Source organism: Haliotis cracherodii, unplaced genomic scaffold (genome assembly GCF_022045235.1).
Source record: "Haliotis cracherodii isolate W230 unplaced genomic scaffold, xgHalCrac1.p SCAF_7, whole genome shotgun sequence".
Taxonomy (NCBI): domain Eukaryota; kingdom Metazoa; phylum Mollusca; class Gastropoda; order Lepetellida; family Haliotidae; genus Haliotis; species Haliotis cracherodii.
The window spans coordinates 32699436-32721457 of NW_027266330.1; the positions used below are offsets into that span (position 1 = coordinate 32699436).

Consider the following 22022-nt stretch of genomic DNA (forward strand, 5'->3'; position numbering starts at 1 on the left):
TTCAACCAAGTTAGCGAGCCTGACCACCCGATCCCGTCAGTCGCCTCTTACGGCAAGCAAAGTCGCCTTTGAGTTTGAGAAATCTTTGGGTATTGTCCACAAGGAATTATTTCTTGAAGGACTGAATGGTCAACGAGTTCCACATTTACCTATATTGCATTAGGTTCCCGACAACCACGGCTAAACCTAGATGGGAAGTAAATCAGTTATCAGCTCATCTTCCAAACCAAGGTTTGGAAATAGGTCTCTTCTAATGGGTCACTTCTAAACCTGCTTTGAGGTTTTACGTTTGAATTGTAAGACCTCGGGTTTAGAATAAACGTTTTATATTTTGACATTTTAAAACTTTTATTTTTGATTGGTTACAAATGTTTTTACATGAAAATTCCAGAACGTGAATCGAACCGGCAGCCTCACATATCATGTTAAGCTTTTAACCACCTCTTTCTGTACCGAGCCACAGGGTCAGGTCATGAAAAGTTGTTCAATTTTACATGTCATGACTCTAGTTGTGTTCAGGCTGTACATGGTTTTTCTACCGCACGCATGTATTTGATTCCTTTCATACACACTGTATTGTTTCACTATTTTTACTGTATATATTGCATTAAGATTTTGTTGAAGTAGTATAATAGATCATGTAGCACCGATTTCTGTCCACACATAAATCTGTATTTATTGCAAACTGGTACAACGCTAAAGATGCAGGTGTCTTTGTATTGAGTGCATGACAAGGTTCATATTTTTTAACAAAACACGCTTTGTCACACAATGGAAAGTTAGTTCTGGTCTGCATTTTGATCACTCGTCTAAAGTTACTGGCAGAAGGATGTAAAGCGTCTGTAAGCAAACTTGCGGCTTCAGAAAATCTGATAGAGGATATTCCATGGAGTGACCAGGGAAAGGAGATATTTCGTGGCACAGATAAGAGTGAAAATTTCTCTATATGGTGACCGTGAAGTCTATGTCTAGTGACCCCGCTGTGATATTTCTGCAATATTGCTAAAAGCAGTGTATAACCATACTCACTCACTTCATCTGGAGACGACATGCAAGAGATGAATGTCGTTTTTTGCCTCTTACTCCCTACCCTACATATTTGCTCACTCAAACTATGCTCGGAGACATGGTTACCACATATTTCATGATTTAAGAACAGATGTATTGGCAGATGATCACAGTCGGTGCGGGAGAGAACAGTTAATTCTCCTACATTACAGAATATCATTGTCAATAAGACTGCATTCAACAGTGAAAATACACGTAATATCGCGAGTCTCTCGTCTCTCGTGATTTACCAAAAGAGTAATCTATAAAGTTGCACGAAAACATTGGGTTATTGAATTTCGATAGAATGTCAAATGGTGTGTCATCACCTTCAATGTAACAGATAATGTCATCTTTGACGTAATCTCGATGTCTACCCGTTCTCCTATTCAAAACACCGAACACAAGAGAAGAAACATCAGGGTATTTATCAAACACTGAGTAAACAGTTTGGTCGTAAATCCCCACCATTAGCACTACCATTCTCGTAAAACCATGACGAGACCTCCGATTGGACATTGCGAAATACACATATTATATGTCTAACATAACAGAACATTTCCTTGTCAAACAACACATAAATTGCATGATTGTTACAAACAATAAAGGAATTGTTAAAGGAAAGTGTCTAATTTCTAAATGCGTATCAAAGGTTTAGATCAAGGATCATTAGATATATCTAAGCAAAACAATAAGATTTCAGTTGGCATAAAAGGCAAAATAGGAGGGAAAATCAAAGGATGTTACCAGGTGTTCGCGAAAAAGATTTGGTTAAAAAACATGTCTTAATTTTGAAATACGACGTTTTTACTGTACAAGTTCATTCATTTGGTCGTCCTTATAATCGCATGAGCCCAAAGGTTGGACGTCTCTCTATTGTATCTACACTCGCGTCATGGTCCTAGCCTACTGAAGTGCAATGCCCCAGTATAACATGGCTACGCCACTCAGGTACATTATACTGACTCCGAATCGACCAGACCTTGTGTTATCCCCTTAATCAGAAGGAGTGAGTGAGGGAGTGAATATGTTTTTGCAGCGCTTTTAGCGATGTTCCAGAATTATCACAGCGGAGGAGTCACCAGAAATTGGTTTCACGCATTGTACCAATGTAGGGAATCGAACCGGTGAGTGAAGAGTGAACACTTTAACCACTCAGGGACATGCTCGTCAGCCATTGGATGAAATAGTTACATGATTGACACTCGAATAGTGCATACAAAATATCAGGGAGCACGACTCCATCCCAACTTGCGCGAAACCTCGGTGATATTTGCATACACATTCTCGTGTCATCATGTAACTATACTGAACAACAAAGGTTCCTGTGACATTGAATAAGATTTAATGCAAAGTTATGTTTTTTACCAAATCTGAAACAATTTCGGTTTGCAACAAATAAAAAACTCCTGTAAGTGTTCAAATGGTTTAATTTGCCATACTGACTTCAGAAAATGCGTGATTTCATTAAAAACATCAACATGCTAAAGTGTCAATTTACAAATCAATGGCGTGGTGTCCACCTCTGGTTGCGATGCAAGCAACATATTTCCTTCTCATGGTATGTTCCAGGCGTCGCACAAAGTCCTGTGGTATATCTGTCCATATCTGCTGGAGCATGTTTCGAAGTCCCTGAAGTGTCTGTGGAACACGTGGTTGACGTCGAAGGCGCCGATCTATCTCATCCCACATGTGCTCGATTGGTGAGAAATCAGGGGAGCGAGCAGGCTAGGGGATGACATTCACGTCGTTTTGTTGAAAAGAATCCTGAACAAGTCGAGCAATATTAGGCCGGGCGTTGTCATGTTGAACCGTAATGCCTGGGCCATGACGAGACAAAAACGGTAGAACAACAGGGCCGATGATCTCGTCGCGGTAGCGCTATCCATTGTGATTTCCCTCTACCACTATCAAACGGGTCCTCTGTCTTGCTGTAATCCCAGCCAATACCATAACGCTGCCGCCCCCGAACCAATCTTCTTCTATAACACAATGATTGACGTAACGTTCACCTCGACGTCGGTACACGCGAATCCGTCCATCGCTGTGGCTGAGGTGAAAACGAAACTCGTCATGGCCGTCCAGCGAAGACGCGGCCTGCACCACTGTTGTTGGCTGGAATCGATTTCGTAGGTGTGTTGTTCGAATCCAGCTGTCTTGTCGATTATTGGTTACGCGTGGCCTGCCACTCTGGGGATGGTCTCTGACTGCATTCGTCCGTTGCCAACGTTGCCATAAACACCAAATGATGTTTCTGTGGAATTTAAATTGTCTTGCAACATCATGTTGACTCGATCCTGCTTCAAGCATACCAATGGCTCGCAGACGCTCATTTTCGGACAGGCGTGGCATTTCGTAGTGTTGAATAATTGCGTAATTTTGTTGTTTTTCTGAGTGGTTGTTGTCAGCACATTGCTAAATAATGCATATGGAATCCCGTTGACGCACATGTTTTTATACCCATTCTTGGGCAGTGAAATGCATGGGGCTCTCCTAAAAGTCATCTTTTGCATGGAATGCATGCTTATCTGTGGCAGTTGCGTTTTTTAACTTGATTCCATACATGTACTACAATTTTGAAAACGAAACTTTACTTGTTTGAAAAATACACTGAAATATTGGTGTCACAGGAACTTTTGTTGTTGAGTATACAACATGTTTCTTAATTGAGGTGAGGGTTTAAAGTCCTTTCAAGATTGTTGCACTAATTTAGCATGCGCGTGTGTGTGGCTGCTTGTCCTAGTCCGGACTAATGCCGATAATATAGTGCCAGCCCACTGAGATAGCTAACGCATACAGCAGTTTCAAAATGAATACCCCACTCAGGGTAAATATACTGTCTCCGAAGGGACGAGGGATTGTTTGAGCCTCATAATGCCGAGCGCCAGACACGGTATCAACAAGTCCCATCTGTTAACGTCTTTTTGTGTGGGGATCCAGGCGCCGACCATCCACTCTCCAGGCGGAAACTGCAGCACTTGTCAACGAGGGCGGTTTTGTTTACATCGTTGATAACTATAACAACATATAAAACTCGTTTTTAGAGGTATGAATATCATCTTTTTTCATTGATCCAGTGTTGAACACCTTTCCCAAGTACAATCCGAAACACATACGAAGTAGACTATATTAACAAAAATGGTCATTAGCGTGCGGATAACTTGTCAATTTCTTTTTTATGTTTATAATCCTTAATATGGATACATCAGTTTTTACATTAATGACATTAATGCTTTACATAGTTGTGTGCGGCATCAGGCAACAGATTTATATTTCCTTCTGAAATTGTTTTTGACTGGCGGGTGCTATGGGTAGGGCGGGACTTGCCTACCGTGTTAAACTTTTCACTGCTATTCTATCCTTTGCGCCAACTTGAAGCTTGTCTGGCGTTGACGTTTCATATTTATATGGACAGTAATGTCTTTCTTCATTTATCAAGCCATTAGTACATATTCATTTGCGCACAAGAATGATTTTTTTATGCATTATTACTGATAATAAACAGTAGATTTGAGTGTCACATTCGACAAGTGTATAGATGACTATCTTCAGTATTCAGGATTAATTTGTGTCATTTGAAAAAAAAATCAAATTATTTTATTTATTGCTGAGGAAAGTGTAAAACAAAAAATCCTTCTTCTGTGGTATGGATGTCATATGTTCTGTTTCTTGCTATTCGAGAAAAATGTACATTAGTGTCAAGAATTCCAGGCATTCTACAAACTCAAAATAATGAAACAAGTGTTCCAAATTCTAACTTAGATATATCTCGGGCATTTCTTTGTCAACTCAAATCTTTAAAAGATAACTTCATAACCTAGGGGTTAGAAATTACTGAACGAGTCAGGTGTATAAGATAAAGATACCTCCAATACAGATATTGTCTACGTCATTAAGTCAAATAAATAAAAAGTGTGCCATAGGCTACCTGCTATCTTGGGTTCCATCATAACGATACCTATAAGACCCACCGCTGCTTCCGTTTCCCTCATCGGTCGTGAGACTTCAAGGAAGATGTCTTCACTACACGCCTTCCTGGTCGGGGTGTCTCTCCTCCTCTTCATGCCCTGTGTCATCCATGGAACAGTCGATTTTGACATGTATAAACGCTTCGTGGAGAGCAACTGCTTGTCTTTAGGAAGGATCGCTCAGGACATCTGTCCCAATACAGAGGCTGCATGTCTCCCAGTGTTTGAATTGGTTGAATACTGCGAAAGATTCTGTGGGGCACACGTCATGGATAAAAGCCTTCTCTACAGCGCTATCATGCCAGGAAATATTCCAAGATTGAATGAAACAATGTGCAGGTATGTATCAAAGTGACTTAAACATGGCGTATCCAAGTTAGTAAGAGTAAAGCAATGACATGTATCCCATGCAATGTTACAAAGGATATTGGAATTAAATTACCATGATCATATCAAAATATTTCAATGAGTATTCATGAACCGTATAAGCCATTGATACAAAATATAATTGATTTGAGAATGTATTATTCATATGGCACCAAAAGAGGGACATCTCTAATTTCCTGTGATCATGGAGACTAAGTCCACTTAATTTGCTATGAAAGTTCTGTCCTGATCGTGAATTCCGGGACTGATCGTGGTAGTCATCAAAGTGGTAAACGTTGGTGACTGCGTCCCAGTTTGTGCTTACCCCGCATTTACACTGATAAGCCATAATGACACTGAAATACACAGAATTCCCATCTCATCCTTATAGGAAAAAGGGTGTACGTATTACTTATATGTGTCATGTCAGTGTATACAATGTGAATCCAGTGTCGAACAAATCCAAAGTGTTGCTTTTGTTCTGCAGGTACTGCGCCAGGGATCCCATGGGCTTGACCTGCGATATTCTCAAGTTCCTTGTTGGTGCTGCCGAATGTATTAGTAGTGAGTTCCCTAGACGTTAGGCGAATGCCGTTTTTACTACCGTTTTATGTTGAATTCGCGATCCATTCAGTCGTCAAAAAGCGTATCAGTTTTATTACGTGTGTCATCGTAATGTGGGGAGAACTCCCGGGGGTCATATATGTTTAGATCAGATAGTTTTTTCAGTTACACCTTTAATACAGGCATCTTTATTTACTCTTACTTTGTTGTTTCGAGAAATTAATCGATATGTAATGAGACACTGGAGAGTTTATTATTTGAGATAGGCGAAAAGAAAAATGTGTCGACATTTCATAGGCGGGATTGTTCTGTTAATACCGTTACAGAATAACATACAGTTTTGGGTATATGTAAATGAAAGTGATTTTTTTCAAAACAAGTGATTTGTTAAGTCAGTTCACACAAGTAAAAGTTTCAGCCAATTTTCAGTAATAATTTCTGGTATTGACTATTATTACACGGATATGCTGAAATGGTAGAAACCTGAACTCGAACGCTTCTTGTCCTATTTACAGCAACAACTTCGTCCACAACAACGCCGCCGCCTACAACTGCACCATGTGAGTTGAGCACAGAATATGTTTTAGAAAACAAAAAAAGAATGATTCTTTATGTGATGAATTTTACGTTGATTTGAACAGTATTCCAGGTACACCGGTGTCTCAGCATGATAAGGAAGGAAACTCACATCCTACACATTTTTAAGAAATTCAGGGCCATATTTTTCATTACTGTGTGTCATGTGTTCTTGGCTGAAAGAAATGGGCCGCCAAGCCGGTACATGTAAACAAAATAATGTGTACTCTGATCTCTATCAAGCGCTACATATATATACGTCCGTCGAACGTATCTCTCTCTGTCCGCAGTGAAAATGAAGTAGTGCTATCTCACGAATGGATGAAGGGTTCTCGTGGTGTATTATGTGCCATGCAACAGCTTTACATGTTGCATAAAATCATTAGAAAGTTTTAACACAGGCTATTCTGACCTTCAGTTACGGGCTGTATGACTAAGTGTAATTGCCTTTGAGAGTGTATTCTGTAATGGTAGTCGCCACTTTAAGTCTAGCGCTGCAAAGCTCAAGACAGCTGCCTTCTTATTGGCTAACGCAGAGTTCCAGTTCCAGTTCATCTGCTTTTAATGTGATTGAGATAATTCAGTCATTTAATTGAACCTTATTTATTCAAATTATAATATATATATAGGGATTTGGGGCAAAACAAGTGACATTTTTACACGCAAGTGATATTTGACATGACATATTAAGATTGATACAATTTAACCGAATAGAAAGTTCAAATAATTTTATGAATTTTTGCAATCTCTGAAAAGAACCAAGTTCAATTATAATTACATATTTCACTTTCCCACTTTGTTCAACAGTATTCCACGCCAAAAACTGTTGGGAAAGTGTCACTTCTAGTTCCAGAGAGCATTGGTCACATAACGTAGTCTCCATAGATAGTTACCCCCATGCTTGCCATAACGATCACGCTTGCTGACAAGTTTGATGCATGTCATCGTGTCCCAAAAGTGTAGATCGATACTCGTTATATCAATCAATGGATTGTCTGGTACAGACTCGATTATCAGTAGACAGCCGATATGCAGCTAAAATGTTTTGTTCTACGTCTGATAACAGTGATGCATTTTGTCACGATAACATATCACATCGATGAAATAAATTCAACAATCAGCTTTTGTGTTATTTCCAAAGACAATTTCTTAACCATCGTAGCGTTAGAATCTGAACAAATAGTGTTCATATTGCCAGTATAATCAATGCGAAATACGCTTACATTATTAGCACACGTACATCTTTGACAAGCCTTTTCCACGTATCCATTAATTAGTATTATACATCCGTGCCTTTAATAATAATTGAAGAAGAAATAACGTTCAGAAGAAAATAACTGGTTTTAAATGTTACTCTTAGATGAACATTTCCAACAAGAAACCAATCATACTGACTACCCTACAAGATGTGCATGATGCACAATAGATATTAATGATTTGTACCTTTTTGTTTTGGTAACATATGTTGACAAATTATTTCCCTCACAACCCATGCACTACCCTGCTATGGCGAAATATCCTGATTTTCATTCAACAATACTTCAAGACACATATGGCATTAAGTCTATTTATTAAATGATGTTATGATATGGCGAATGTGATCTTAAATAGTTTGTAATCATAGTGTTATACCGTGAGAAACATGCAAATTTTATTCCACAATCATTACATGGAGATATGCCTGAATGCATTTATTTTTGTTATTTGTTCCTACATACAACAATTGATACGTACATATAATGGCTGTTATGTATAATCATGCATGTATAATCTAATACCAGTACACATGCACAAGTATACAATGGTATCAAATAACATCATATAATTGTGCATTGCAGAGCTCTTTTGATGTAAAGAAAAAAATAAATACAGAAAACTACGTTTATATCGAACACGCTTATAACGAACTGGCGGGTGTAACGAACTGTTTTTTGGTCCCGTCCATTTGCTGTATATATACTGTATAAATGCTATATATATATGGTTATAACGAACTATGGTTATAACGAACTAAAGTTTGTGGTCCCTTTCAGTTCGTTATAACCGTAGTTTACTGTAACATTATTAATTTGTTTGGACGGGAATTTGAAACATCAGTTTCGAATAAAGAAACATAAACGGTGAGGTTCTTAAGAACGAGCTTTATTCATCTGATTACTGTCAAAGCAAACTGGATGTAGACACTGCAATGTTAATACAATCATCATTGTAGAGATTAAAAGTTAGTATGAATACAGTGCTTAATTCATAAGATGAAAAATTGTATTCGGTATTAGTACCTTTGAATATGTATTTAAACCAATGATATCGTCCTCTTTGTTTTGTTTCTAAAAAATATATAATTTCCAATATTTCAACTTTTTTAATATCATTATAATATCTATAGTTTATTTATTATGATTGAAATGTAATCGTTGTAGTAAATGGCTACAAACCGCCACCATTCGTACATGAAATCTTTGTATACACCATGCTCCAATTAACCCTTTAAAAGAAATATCTAAATGGATTTCGGTGATTCCCATCTCTATATTTTGAACACTGTATTATGATATGTAGTTGATAAGAAAATTTCTCAGTGCATGATTCTTTTGCAATTTCATGGAAAACAGCTCTCATCTTTCTCAGGTATATACCTGATATATACAAGTGTTGCGAAATTCACAACATTTATTCACGAACCTAACGTTGCATAGCACCTTCACATTTCGCGTACAGCATCGTCTAGCTGTTGTACTGTTTGATTTTAACGATATTTATTTCCCCCCAAAATGAATGTGATTGGAGAACAGGCAAAACCTATACTGAAGCGCAAAAGAAACGTCACCGTGGGTAGATATATGAGGAACCTTATTTGTCCAAACACTGTAAACATACTTACAGACATATTTAAAAGATGAAACTTTGCAAAACTTATTATCAAGGTTGAAATTAAAATGTCAAATGTTCTTAAAGTGAAACACAACACTAATCTCTGAGAAAATGCCATCACAAGTCAGTATCTCGTATGTCTGCCATGTGCATTGATGACTGCCTTGCAACGCCGATACATGGAATGGATGAGGCGATTGATGAAGACCAGAGGCACTGCAGCTGCAGTTGTCGGCCTTGGTCGGACGTCATCCAGTCGTCTTTGAATCTCGTCCCACAGGTGCTCAATGGGATTAAAATCGGGACTGAGGACAGGCCACTGCATGGTTCTGATGCCATTATGGTGGGGGGAGGCTGGTGCTGTGCTGCTCACTGAAGACGGTCCCGGCGATGACTTGGTGTCACAATGGGTCCTCGGTGTGGCCTGTGACAGTGGAGGTGTCTGCCTGTCAATTTTCGACGCGTCACCATGGTCCGTCGAGCAGTTTCCACAGCAGAAACAAGCGATCCTGAAGATCCTGGCGCACAATCTGACGATCCTGACGTCGGGCGGTGACGCTTGGTCTTCCACTACGTCGTCGGTTATCTGTAGCGTTGGTAGTCTGGTACCGTTGCTGGAGCCTGTATATGGCTCTTACGTGGACTTGAAATGTATTGGCTATTTGCCGGGCGGTTTGTCCAGCTTGCAATCGTCCAAGGGCTTGGTGTTGCTGATTTCTTGTCAATCTTTGCATGTGGTAGGAGTTCAATAACGAATGAATGTTATCCGATCTGAATGGTCTTTTATAGGGCAAGAAATGGGGGAACGTATGAGCATTTTAATTTGCATGGAATTCACGTGCATTAGGTTACCATGGCCGTTGCCGTGATGCGTTTGGGCGATCGTTTTTATTGTCATCTGCTTTGTTTTTTTTATTATCAAATTTCATTTCATTTACCTCGGACAAGGTAATGTTAAATTTTAGAAACTTTGACAAAAATTATCCAAATATTTAAATGACAACTTTTCATGCAATGTTGCTTGGAGTGACGTTTCTTTTGCTGATCAGTATATTTAAGCACCTCTCCATACAAAAGACATTTAACGATTATTAAGGGTAAATTGTACAGATTCTCTGAAACATACAAGTAATCTAGCTTTGTTTTTTTGTTTTTTGTGAATCTTGATGATGGCACGGGCATAGGGAGGTTGTGGGTGTGTGGCGGAAAGTTTGTAGTACTTCAGAGTTCATAAGTGCCTAAAAGACGTTTCAGGATGGACTTGTGTTGGCATTTTAGTCTGCCGGTTGGATCAATCTTGGGCTTTTGGTAGGTGATAGTGTCAGCATACTGTTGACGAAGGAGTGTAACTAACTGACAAACTCTATTTAAAATGAAGGGAAAATATATGGTCATCACTGTATTGGTTGCTGAACGAATGAAAAAGAGAAAATGTCAATCATACAGTGTCCATATTTATCCAATATAACCTTATTCCAAATATAACACGTTTCCTCATTTTCAGCCTGCACTGCCTCTGGCATCGCATGTGTTGGCTCTGCCTCCTGCATAGTCCCAATTCCCGGTCTCCAGTGTCCAACCGGTATGACGTGCTGCGTCGGTAAGTACTTCTAAGATACGTAGTTTACCCAATTTACATACCATAATTTTTGCAAGGAATCATTGGCCCCTCATCTCTCATCCATTTGGCTCATAATCTTTATAATGAATAGGTCATCATCACGGTGATTTCCTTTTGACAGAATATCTTTCAGAATAGAAATATATTTTGCTGTTAGTAGTTTCATAATATTTGAATATTATACAGGTTTGTGAGGACTAAAATTTGATTTAATTAAAGAATTATTTAAATCAATATCCCTGCAGCCCCAACCTTTGGCGTCTACATTTCACACCTTTGAGGTGAATCGCACTTGCCCTTTCTACGAAGATTTCAAAGAGCGTCATATCGATAGCTGACAGATTTCAAGACAATTTTATGATGGACATGTGTAGAACATTTCCTCAAGTGACGCTTTTGTGACAAATTTAATGTCTGCCGAAATTTTGAATTGTTTTGATGCAATTTTGACAATACCATATGTTCTCATATTTGTGGGGGCACTGGTGGCCCAGTCGTCTAAGGCACTGCGATTCGCTGTGCAGAGTTGCGTCCCTTGGGCACGCCAGAAACCTATAATTGTGGGTTCGAATCCCGGTTAGCCCCGATTATGTTTCTAGGTTTGTCAGCACCATACCTGTGCTCGTTGGTTTCACCAAAGTGATAAACTTCTGAGACCTGCATCACGTCAGGCTTTCCTCCCACAATAAGCTGACACGCCACCATATAACTGTAATACTGTTAAAAGCGGCGTCAAACCAAATTCACTCACTCTCGTATTTGTTCAGGTGAACACTTGATTTACCTTTGCTTGTATTTATGATGTGTACCACCGGTGGGTTCTGAAACGCTCAGCTTCTAGCAAACACTTGGTATCATCACTATTCTCTACTGATTCAAGAACAAATGATTATGATATGATAGGAATCAGAAAATTCTTATTATTATGAAAATGAATTTTACACCTTCAGCGCCGGCGACAACGACCTTGCCACGTAAGTTACAAGATTGTCTTCATAAAGGCCAATTTAAGAATTAATACACTTACATTTCCTGAATGACTGTTATGAATGTATTTATGTGTACATCAAGGAGTGAAAAGGGAAATATATTTATTATCCGATTCAATAAAATATGTCAATTTAAGAATAAATGGCCAATAACTGTAAGGATTGATAATTCATCAGAATCCATGAGGTTTCATTGATGTGATTTTAGTCACGATATAGCTGAAATATTGCCAATGTGACTATAAATATTAAGTCACTCACTCACTCATTGATGTGATGCCGAAGTTACGATTTCAAATGTAATGTATCCATTTTTATTGTACACTACTACCAAGAAGTTCATTCCCGTTACGCACATTGAGAACGCTTGTAACACGCATGTGACGGGTTGTTCATGGGTTGAGCACCCGTTCAACACGAGTATGCAACGGATGTGCAACGCGTGTGCAACTCGGGTTAGGGTCCAGTCTAGCCTTTGTGACAAGATGACCGTAGAACAGTAGTGAATTGAGACATGCGCGCAATTTACTTCGGGAGGCCCTGAGTTTACACGATTGTCGCGGGTATATAGGTAAATGAATCAAGTGCACGTGTTTGTGGATTGCGGAAATTTTCGTTTAATTTTTGCCTGATTGAGTCATTCCAGGAGATTGCAAATATAATGATGTTCGTTCGCCAATTTTTGCTTCGGATGGTACACTTTTGATAGGGCAGTCACCACCACGAATTTCCTATTATCTCACGTATGAATATGCTCCATTTCCCCCAACCCACCTTTTTGTTATGATTTTGTAAGAATAATAAGATAATGTGTTGTGGGGGGACTCTACCATTTACCATGAATTATAAGAGGCTAATGGAAATGAATATAAACTACCATGTTATCTTGGCGTATTTAGTTTTGTGATTCTAACCATCACCCGGTGAGATTTTACAATTGTCCAGTGCCAGTTCTGTGCATTGCGACTTGGTGATACCAAAGGAAATAGTTTATTATTAGAGGGAATTGCTTTTGAATACTTATGGCATGAAGATAGGATACCTTCAGTGTTTGTAATCCTTTCTTTTTCTCTGGGTATTCCTGTCACGCTGATGGAAGGGTGTCACTGAACAGGTTCATGCATTCTATGTTGGAGTCGCCTCTCGGGCTGATTTAGGATACAGTATACAGCATTTCCAGTTGACTACGGCCACCACGACTATTGGGAATGAATTAGACAATTACAGATGCATTTGCCATTTTACAATGAAGTTCCCAGAATGTATATACTATCTCATTAAGTACATGTTAACTGGTCACTGCAAGTGCTTTATTTTTTTAAATGTCATTGAACTGAGTAAGCTTTAATAGGTTTTGATTGATACTCGTTAAATCCTCAGTTGAGTTCACTCACTAAGTACTGTGAGCATTTATGGCTCACTGTTAATCCCCTGCTGTTTGGTGGCAAAGTGGGGATAAACATCTGTACATACAAATATTCTGTTTGTCTGTCTGTGTCAAAGATGTCAGCTACATGTATTTGGACAAAATTGTTCGTGGGAAATTATACACGGTTCGATCAATACAGTGACTGTATAGAAAACCTAATTGGTGCAGAGATTGTTACAGATTACACGTAATGGTAGGTAATGGTATACACTGCGATTTGAATTATGGCAACAGATTATATTATATTATTCACAGTCGCTTAAGGCTTGTCTGCAGTGATCTTAACGCAGATCAGTATGATAGATATTGTTTGGATACAAAAACTTGTTTCTGTGAATATCATATCGAAGATGCTTTACACTTCTTTTGTGTGTACAAATTACTATGTTCTTCGAAATGAAATGTATTACCAACACGGTTATAATTATTCTTTACAAACAGTGCAATGCGGAAATTCGTATTTGAGTAAGGAAGAGCAAATCCAAACATTCTATTCAAAATTTCAAATTATAAACTGGTGGATTTTCAATTAAATTAATTGTTTAATATTAACTGAAAATATATTTATTAAATATGCATATCTAGCTTGGCGTGTAGAATTCATTTGTTAATCTAACCTTCATTGGTGTATTTATTGTATCATGTCTTCTGTGTAGTGGAGCAGTATTAACATAAGCGCTTCACATTTTTTGTGAAAATAAATATGTTTAAATCAAATAGCCGGACGAATACGAAGAGGAAGATTTTAATTTTTGTCTCACGGATAGTAAAGCATAGAAGTTGCGACGTTGTTCGGATAGATATGTACAATGCCTGTCAAGTATGACACATTAAAGTCTCACAGGGGCCCGATTGGCGAAGGGAGACCAATCTAACGTTACACCTGTTCGAGCATCTTGTACGCCGACATACATACACTGGCCGTTTCTGTCTGTTATCAAACTTATTTGTCAATACAATAGTACTAACACAACACCTAGATTATGGATTATGAAAGCGTTTGCGTCAATACGAAAACAAGTGCTTTATATATCTGCTTATAACTCTCAACTCTGGCCAGGCTCCGCCATAAACGGCAAGAATGTGATAACTGTTACGCCTGAATTATTTGTATGAATGTCACGTCTGAAAACAAAGAATGAACCGTTATACAGTAATTATCTGGGTATTTTTTCTGTGCTATAGAATCAAAGATTTGTTGTATATACAGCACCTACGTGCAAATGCTTTAAGGTGATGTGTCAATCAGTACGATGTTCTAGTATAAGCATATACACTTAAAAATAGACAGATGTTAACTGTGATAACGATCGAGACGATAAATAAATGCAAGTCCGGTAGGTAGTATTTCCTTGGTTACAGTTAATAGTTTATTTGAAGTTGACATTTTTCAACAGTTCTTTATATGATTAAAGAAATACTTGTGTCGAAAAAGTCTAGCAGTGAACGCTACAACCGTGATGCAATCGCATTACTCAATACAACGCAAGAGGAACACTATAAAAGGCGCAGAGTTTAACTATATATTTCTTATTTTATGACATCAGTAATTCATTTATTGATTCCAAAGAATGAATTTATATCCCAAATTTGATTTGAGGTATCAATTTTAGATATCGGTTAAAAGAATTTAGTATTTCAAATCATGTAATTTAGCATACAAACAAACGAATTTGTAATATTTGAAAAATCAAATGTAGTTTTTGATATCACAAATTATGAGAATTACATTCGCTAGAGTGTTTTGTCAATGGGTTTCAGCATATCGATAGATGTGTATTTTTTACTATCCTGGTATGTGGAACATAAGGCTTAGGATTACAGATTTTGCATTGTTTTTTCCAATGCGATTTGTCTGCTTAGTGCATTTATGACTGCCATGCAACATCGATACATGGTATGGATGTGGCAGTTGATGAAGGCCAAAGGTACTTGAGCCCACACTGCTCTGGGCAACGCCTGACGCAGTTCAGCTGCAGTTGTTTGCCTTGTCGGACGTCATTCAGCCGTCTTTGAATCTCGTCTAACAGGTGTTCAATTGGATTTAAATCGGGACTGAGGACAGGCCACTGCATGGTTCTGATGCCATTCTGCTGGAGAAAATCGTTCTCGCAGTGTGGGCACAGGCATTATCATGCTGAAACTCGTGGTTGCGGCAATGTGCCAAATGCGGTATGACGTTTGGTCTCAAGACCTGATCAATGTACCGAGCTGCTGTGACACTATTGTCTCTCCCTGAACCGATGTTCTGGAAGACCACAGGGCCGACCCCATGTGCAAGACCAATTCCACCCCACACCATGATGCTCGGACTACCCCACGAGTCTCTCTTAACAACGCAAGCATCCGAATAACGTTCCCCACGGCGTTGTCAGACACTCTCTCTGTCATCTGCTTTTGAGATACAGTAACGGCTCTAGTCTAAGAAGAGGACTCTTCTCCATTCCTGGTGGCACCAATGCTGGTGGCGTGTTGCCCACTGAAGTCGGTCCCGGATATGACGTGTTGTCAGAATGGGTCCTCGGTGTGGCCTGTGACAGTGGAGATTCCTGCACTAATGTGTCGTTGGTATGTCCCAATACTCTGTCGAGCAGTTTCCGCAGCAGTCACAAAGCAATCTTGAAGATGCTGACCCTTGGTCTGCCACTACATGATCGGTCATCTGTAGTGTTGGTGGTCTGGTACCGTTGCTGGAGCCTGTATATGGTCCTTACGAGGACTTGAAATGCATTGACTACTTGCCAGGCGGTTTGTCCAGCTTGCAATCGTCCAAAGGCTTGGTTTTGCTGATTTCTTGTCAATCTTGGCATGTGGTAGCAATTCAATAACGAATGAATGTTATCCGATCTGAATGGACTTTTATAGGGCAAGAAATGGGGGAACGTATGTGCATTTTAATTTGCACGGAAATCACGTGCATCGGGTTACCATGGCTGTTGCCATGATGCGTTTGGGCGATCGGGATTATTGTCATCTGCTTTATGTTTTTATTATTAGATTTTATTTTTCCGGAACTAGGTAATGTTAAATTTTAGAAACTTTAACAAAAAATACCCAGATATTTAAATGACAACTTTTCATGCAATGTTGCTCGAGGTGACGTTTCTTTTGCGGTTCAGTATATTTAAACACCTCTCCTTACAAAGGACATTTAACAATTATTAAGAGCAAACTGTACAGAAACATACAAATAATCCAACTTTGTTGGATTTTATATGGATCTTGATGATGGCACGGGCATAGGGAGGTTGTGGGTGTGCGGCGGAAAGTTTGTAGTACTTCTGAGTTCAAAGGTGCCTATAAGACGTTTCAGGATGGACTTGTGTTGGCGTTTAGTCTGCGGATTGGGTCATTCTTGGGCTTTTGGTAGGCGATAGTGTCAGCATATTGTTGACGAAGGAGTGTAACTAACTGACAAACTCTATTTAAAATGAAGGGAAAATATATGGCCATTACTGTATTGGTTGCTAAACGAATGAAAAAAGAGAAAATGTCAATCAAACAGTGTCCATATTAATCCAATATAACCTTATTCCAAATATAACACGTTTCCTCATTTTCAGCATGCACCGCCTCTGGCATTGAATGTGTTGGCTCTGCTTCCTGCATGATCCCAATTCCCGGTCTCCAGTGTCCAACTGATATGACGTGCTGCGTCGGTAAGTACTTCTAAGATACGTAGTTTACCTAATTTAAATAACATAAGTTTTTAAAGGAATCATCTCTCATCCATTTGGCTCATAATCTTTATAATGAATAGGTCATCATCACGGTGATTTCCTTTTGACAGAATATCTTTCAGAATAAAAATATATTTTGCTGTTAGTAGTTTCATAATATTTGCATATTAGACAGGTTGGTGTGGACTAGAATTTGATTTAATTAAAGAATTACTTAAATCAATATCCCTGCAGCCCCAACCTTTGGCGTCTACATTTCACACCTTTGAGGTGAATCGCACTTGCCCTTTCTACGAAGATTTCAAAGAGCGTCATACCGATAGCTGACAGATTAGAAGACCATTTTATAATGGACATGTGTAGGACATTTCCTCAATTGATGCTTTTGTGACAAATTTGATGTCTGCCGAAATTGTGAATTGTTTCGATGCCATTTTGACAATACCACATGTTCCCGTATTTGTGGGGGCACTGGTGGCCCAGTCGTCTAAGGCGCTGCGATTCGCTGTGCAGAGTTGCGTCCCTTGGGCACGCCAGAAACCTATAATTGTGGGTTCGAATCCCGGTTAGCCCCGATTATGTTTCTAGGTTTGTCAGCACCATACCTGTGCTCGTGGGTTTCACCAAAGTGATAAACTTCTGAGACCTGCATCACGTCAGGCTTTCCTCCCACAATAAGCTGACACGCCACCACATAACTGTAATACTGTTAAAAGCGGCGTCAAACCAAACTCACTCACTCTCGTATTTGTTCAGGTGAAAACTTGATTTACCTTTGCTTGTATTTATGATGTGTACCACCGGTGGGTTCTGAAACGCTCAGCTTCTAGCAAACACATGGTATCATCACTATTCTCTACTGATTCAAGAACAAATGATTATGATATGATGGGAATCAGAAAATTCTTATTATTATGAAAATGAATTTTACACCTTCAGCGCCGGCGACAACGACCTTGCCACGTAAGTTACAAGATTGTCTTCATAAAGGCCAATTTAAGAATTAATACACTTACATTTCCCGAATGACTGTTATGAATGTATTTATGTGTACATCAAGGAGTGAAAAGGGAAATATTGTTATTATCCGATTCAATAAAATATGTCAATTGCAGAATAAATGGCCAATAACTGTAAGGATTGATAATTCATCAGAATCCATGAGGTTTCATTGATGTGATGCCAAAGTTACGATTTCAAATGTAATGTATCCATTTTTATTGTACACTACTACCAAGAAGTTCATTCCCGTTACGCACATTGAGAACGCTTGTAACACGCATGTGGCGGGATGTTCATGGGTTGAGCACCCGTTGAACACGAGTATGTAACGGATGTGCAACGCGTGTGCAACTCGTTGAACATGCGTGTGCCATGCGTGTAACATGAGTCGGGTTTCAGTTGGACTTATAGACGTGAATCTTACCAATAGGGTCCAGTCTAGCCTTTGTGACAAGATGACCGTAGAACAGTAGTGAATTGAGACATGCGCGCAATTTACTTCGGGAGGCCCTGAGTTTACACGATTGTCGCGGGTATATAGGTAAATGAATCAAGTGCACGTGTTTGTGGATTGCAAAAACTTTCGTTTAATTTTTGCCTGATTAAGTCATTCCAGGAGATTGCAAATATAATGATGTTCGTTCGCCAATTTTTGCTTCGGATGGAACAATTTTGATAGGGCAGTCACCACCACGAATGTTTTATTATCTCACGTATGAATATGCTCCATTTCCCCCAACCCACCTTTTTGTTTTGATTTTGTAAGAAATAATAAGAGAATGTGTTTTGGGGGACTACCATTTACCATGAATTATAAGAGGCTAATGGAAATGAATATAAACTACCATGTTATCTTGGCGTATTTAGTTTTGTGATTTTAACCATCACCAGTTGTCCAGTGCCAGTTCTGTGCATTGCGACTTGGTGTTACCAAAGGAAATAGTTTATTATTAGAGGAAATTGCTTTTGAATACTTATACCATGAAGATAGGATACCTTCAGTGTTTGTAATCCTTTCTTTTTCTCTGGGTATTCCTGTCACGCTGATAGAAGGGTGTCACTGAACAGGTTCATGCATTCTATGTTGGAGTCGCCTCTCGGGCTGATTTAGGAGACAGACAGAGGTGGTTGTCTCATTTGCATACAGCATACAGCATTTCCAGTTGACTACGGCCACCACGACTATTGGGAATGAATTAGACAATCACAGATGCATTTGCCATTTTACAATGAAGTTCCCAGAATGTATCTACTATCTCATTGAGTACATGTTAACTGGTCACTGTAAGTGCCTTAATTATTTAAATTGCAATAATTATTGAACTGAGTAAGCTCTCTAAGGTTTTGATTAATACTCGTAAAATCCTCAGTTGAGTTCACTCACTAAGTACTGTGAGCATTTTTGGCTCACTGTTAATCCCCTGCTGTTTGGTGGCAAAGTCAGGGTAAACATCTGTGCATACAAAATTTCTGTTTGTCTGCCTGTGTCAAAGATGTCAGCTACATGTATTTGGACAAAATTGTTCGTGGGAAATTATACACGGTTCGAACAATACAGTGTCTGTATAGAAAACCTAATTGGGGCAAAGACTGTTACACATTTTGAGAATTTGCTTCACGTAATGGTAGATAATGGTATACACTGCGATTTAAATTATGGCAACAGATTATATGATATTATTCACAGTCGCTTAAGGCTTGTCTGCAGTGATCTTAACGCAGATCAGTATGATAGATATTGTTTGGATACAAAAACTTGTTTCTGTGAATATCATATCGAAGATGCTTTACACTTCTTTTGTGTGTACAATTTACTATGTTCTTCGAAATGAAATGTATTACCAACACGGTTATAATTATTTTTTACAAACAGTGCAATGCGGAAATTCGTATTTGAGTAGGGAAAAGCACATTCAAACATTCTATTCAAAATTTCAAATTATAAACTGGCAGATTTTCAATTAAATGAATTGTTTAATATAAACTGAAAATATATTTATTAAATATGCATATATAGCTTGGCATGTACAATTCATTTGTTAATCTAACCTTCATTGGTGTATTTATTGTATCATGTCTTCTGTGTAGTGGAGCAGTATTAACATAAGCGCTTCGCTTGTTTACAATCCATTTTCACATTTTTTTGTGTGAAAATAAATATGTTTTAATCAAATAGCCGGACGAATACGAAGAGGAAGATTTTAATTTTAGTCTCACGAATAGTAAAGCATAGAAGTTGCGACGTTGTTCGGATAGATATGTACAGTGCCTGTCAAATATGAGACATTAAAGTCTCACAGGGCACCGATTGGCGAAGGGAGACCAATCTAACGTTACACCTGTTCGAGCATCTTGTATGCCAACACACATACACTGGCCGTTTCTGTCTGTTATCAAAACTTATTTGTCAATACAATAGTACTAACACAATACCTAGATTATGAATTATGAAAGCGTTTGCGTCTATATGAAAACAATTGCTTTATATCTCTGCTTATAACTCTCAACTATGGCTAGGCTCTTCCATAAACGGCAACAATGTGATAACTGTTACGCCTGAATTATTTGTTTGAATGTCACGTCTGAAAACAAAGAATGAACCGTTATACAGTAATTATCTGGGTATTTTTTCTGTGCTATAGAATCAAAGTATTGTTGTATAGACAGCACCTACGCGTAAATGCTTTAAGGTGATGTGTCAATCAGTACGATGTTCTAGTTTAAGCATATACACTTAAAAATAGACAGATGTTAACTGTGATAACGATCGAGATGATAAATAAACGCAGGTCCGGTAGGTAGTACTTCCTGGGTTACAGTTAATAGTTTATTTGAAGTTGACATTTTTCAACATTTCTTTATATGATGAAAGAAGTACTTGTGTAGAAAAGGTCTAGCAGTGAAAGCTACAACCGTGATGTAATCGCGCTACTCAATACCACGCAAGAGGAACACTATAAAAGGCGCAGAGCTTAACTATATATTCCTTATTTTATGATATCAGTAATTCATTTATTGATTCCAAAGATTGAATCTATATCCCAAATTTGATTTTCTGATATCATAAAGTCGATTTTTAGATATCGGTAAAAAACCTTAGCATTTCAAATCATGTATTTTAGCATATAAACAAACGAATTTGTAATATTTGAAAAAATCAAATGTAGTTTTTGATATCACAAATATGAGAATTACATTCGCTTGAGTGTTTTGTCAATGGGTTGCAGCATATCGGTAGATATGTATTTTTTGCATATCTCTACTCTACTGGGTGAATGTTTGTTACTCAACGTTTGATGTTTTTCGGGGTATCCTTCTTGGTAAAAGGAAGCAATAATGACTACATGAATTGTTCATGCTGGTATTTTATCTTCAGCCTCTGTCTCGTGACCTTAGGCCCATTTTTTAATAGTTCGCGCAGACAGGTTGAGTATCGTAACATTTACAGATTGAATCACAGTCAGCTGATGTCTTTGCATGTATGTAATGGTACATTTCTCCTCTTATTTCATCCTGGGTACGTGGAACATAAGCCTTAGGATTGAAGATTTTGCATTGTTTTTTTAAATGCGATTTGAATATTATTATTTGCAATCTTACTACCTGCTTTACAGTTTTATGTTTTAAAATGTTTCTCTAGTGTATCAAAAATTGCTCTCCTTGTTACCGCTTCCAATTTCAGCTTAACATGGGTCCTCATTTAGTCCTTTACTTTGTTTTCGACCCGTGAAGATTACGGGGAAGAACAGGTATTCAGCAACCCATACTTGCCGTAAAAGGTGGTTAGGCTCGCTGATTTGGTAGATACATGTCATCGATCCCAATTGCGTGGATCGATGCTCATGATATCACTGGATTGTCTGGTCCAGACTCGATTGTTTTAAATACAGATGGAACAGATGCTGAGTG

The 22022-nt window shown here is 38.5% G+C and overlaps 1 protein-coding gene across 1 annotated transcript in view; it reads left to right on the forward strand.

The window, feature by feature from the left end:
- The first annotated feature begins 5061 nt into the window (after positions 1-5061).
- Positions 5062-22022, forward strand: part of LOC139448805 (uncharacterized protein K04H4.2-like) — a 70832-nt gene continuing 53871 nt past the window's right edge. The window contains exons 1-7 of the mRNA XM_071230336.1: positions 5062-5354; positions 5869-5945; positions 6461-6505; positions 10897-10992; positions 11964-11987; positions 16995-17090; positions 18051-18074. Of these exons, the coding sequence (XP_071086437.1) occupies positions 5062-5354; positions 5869-5945; positions 6461-6505; positions 10897-10992; positions 11964-11987; positions 16995-17090; positions 18051-18074 (655 nt within the window). The remainder of the gene's footprint in view (positions 5355-5868; positions 5946-6460; positions 6506-10896; positions 10993-11963; positions 11988-16994; positions 17091-18050; positions 18075-22022) is intronic.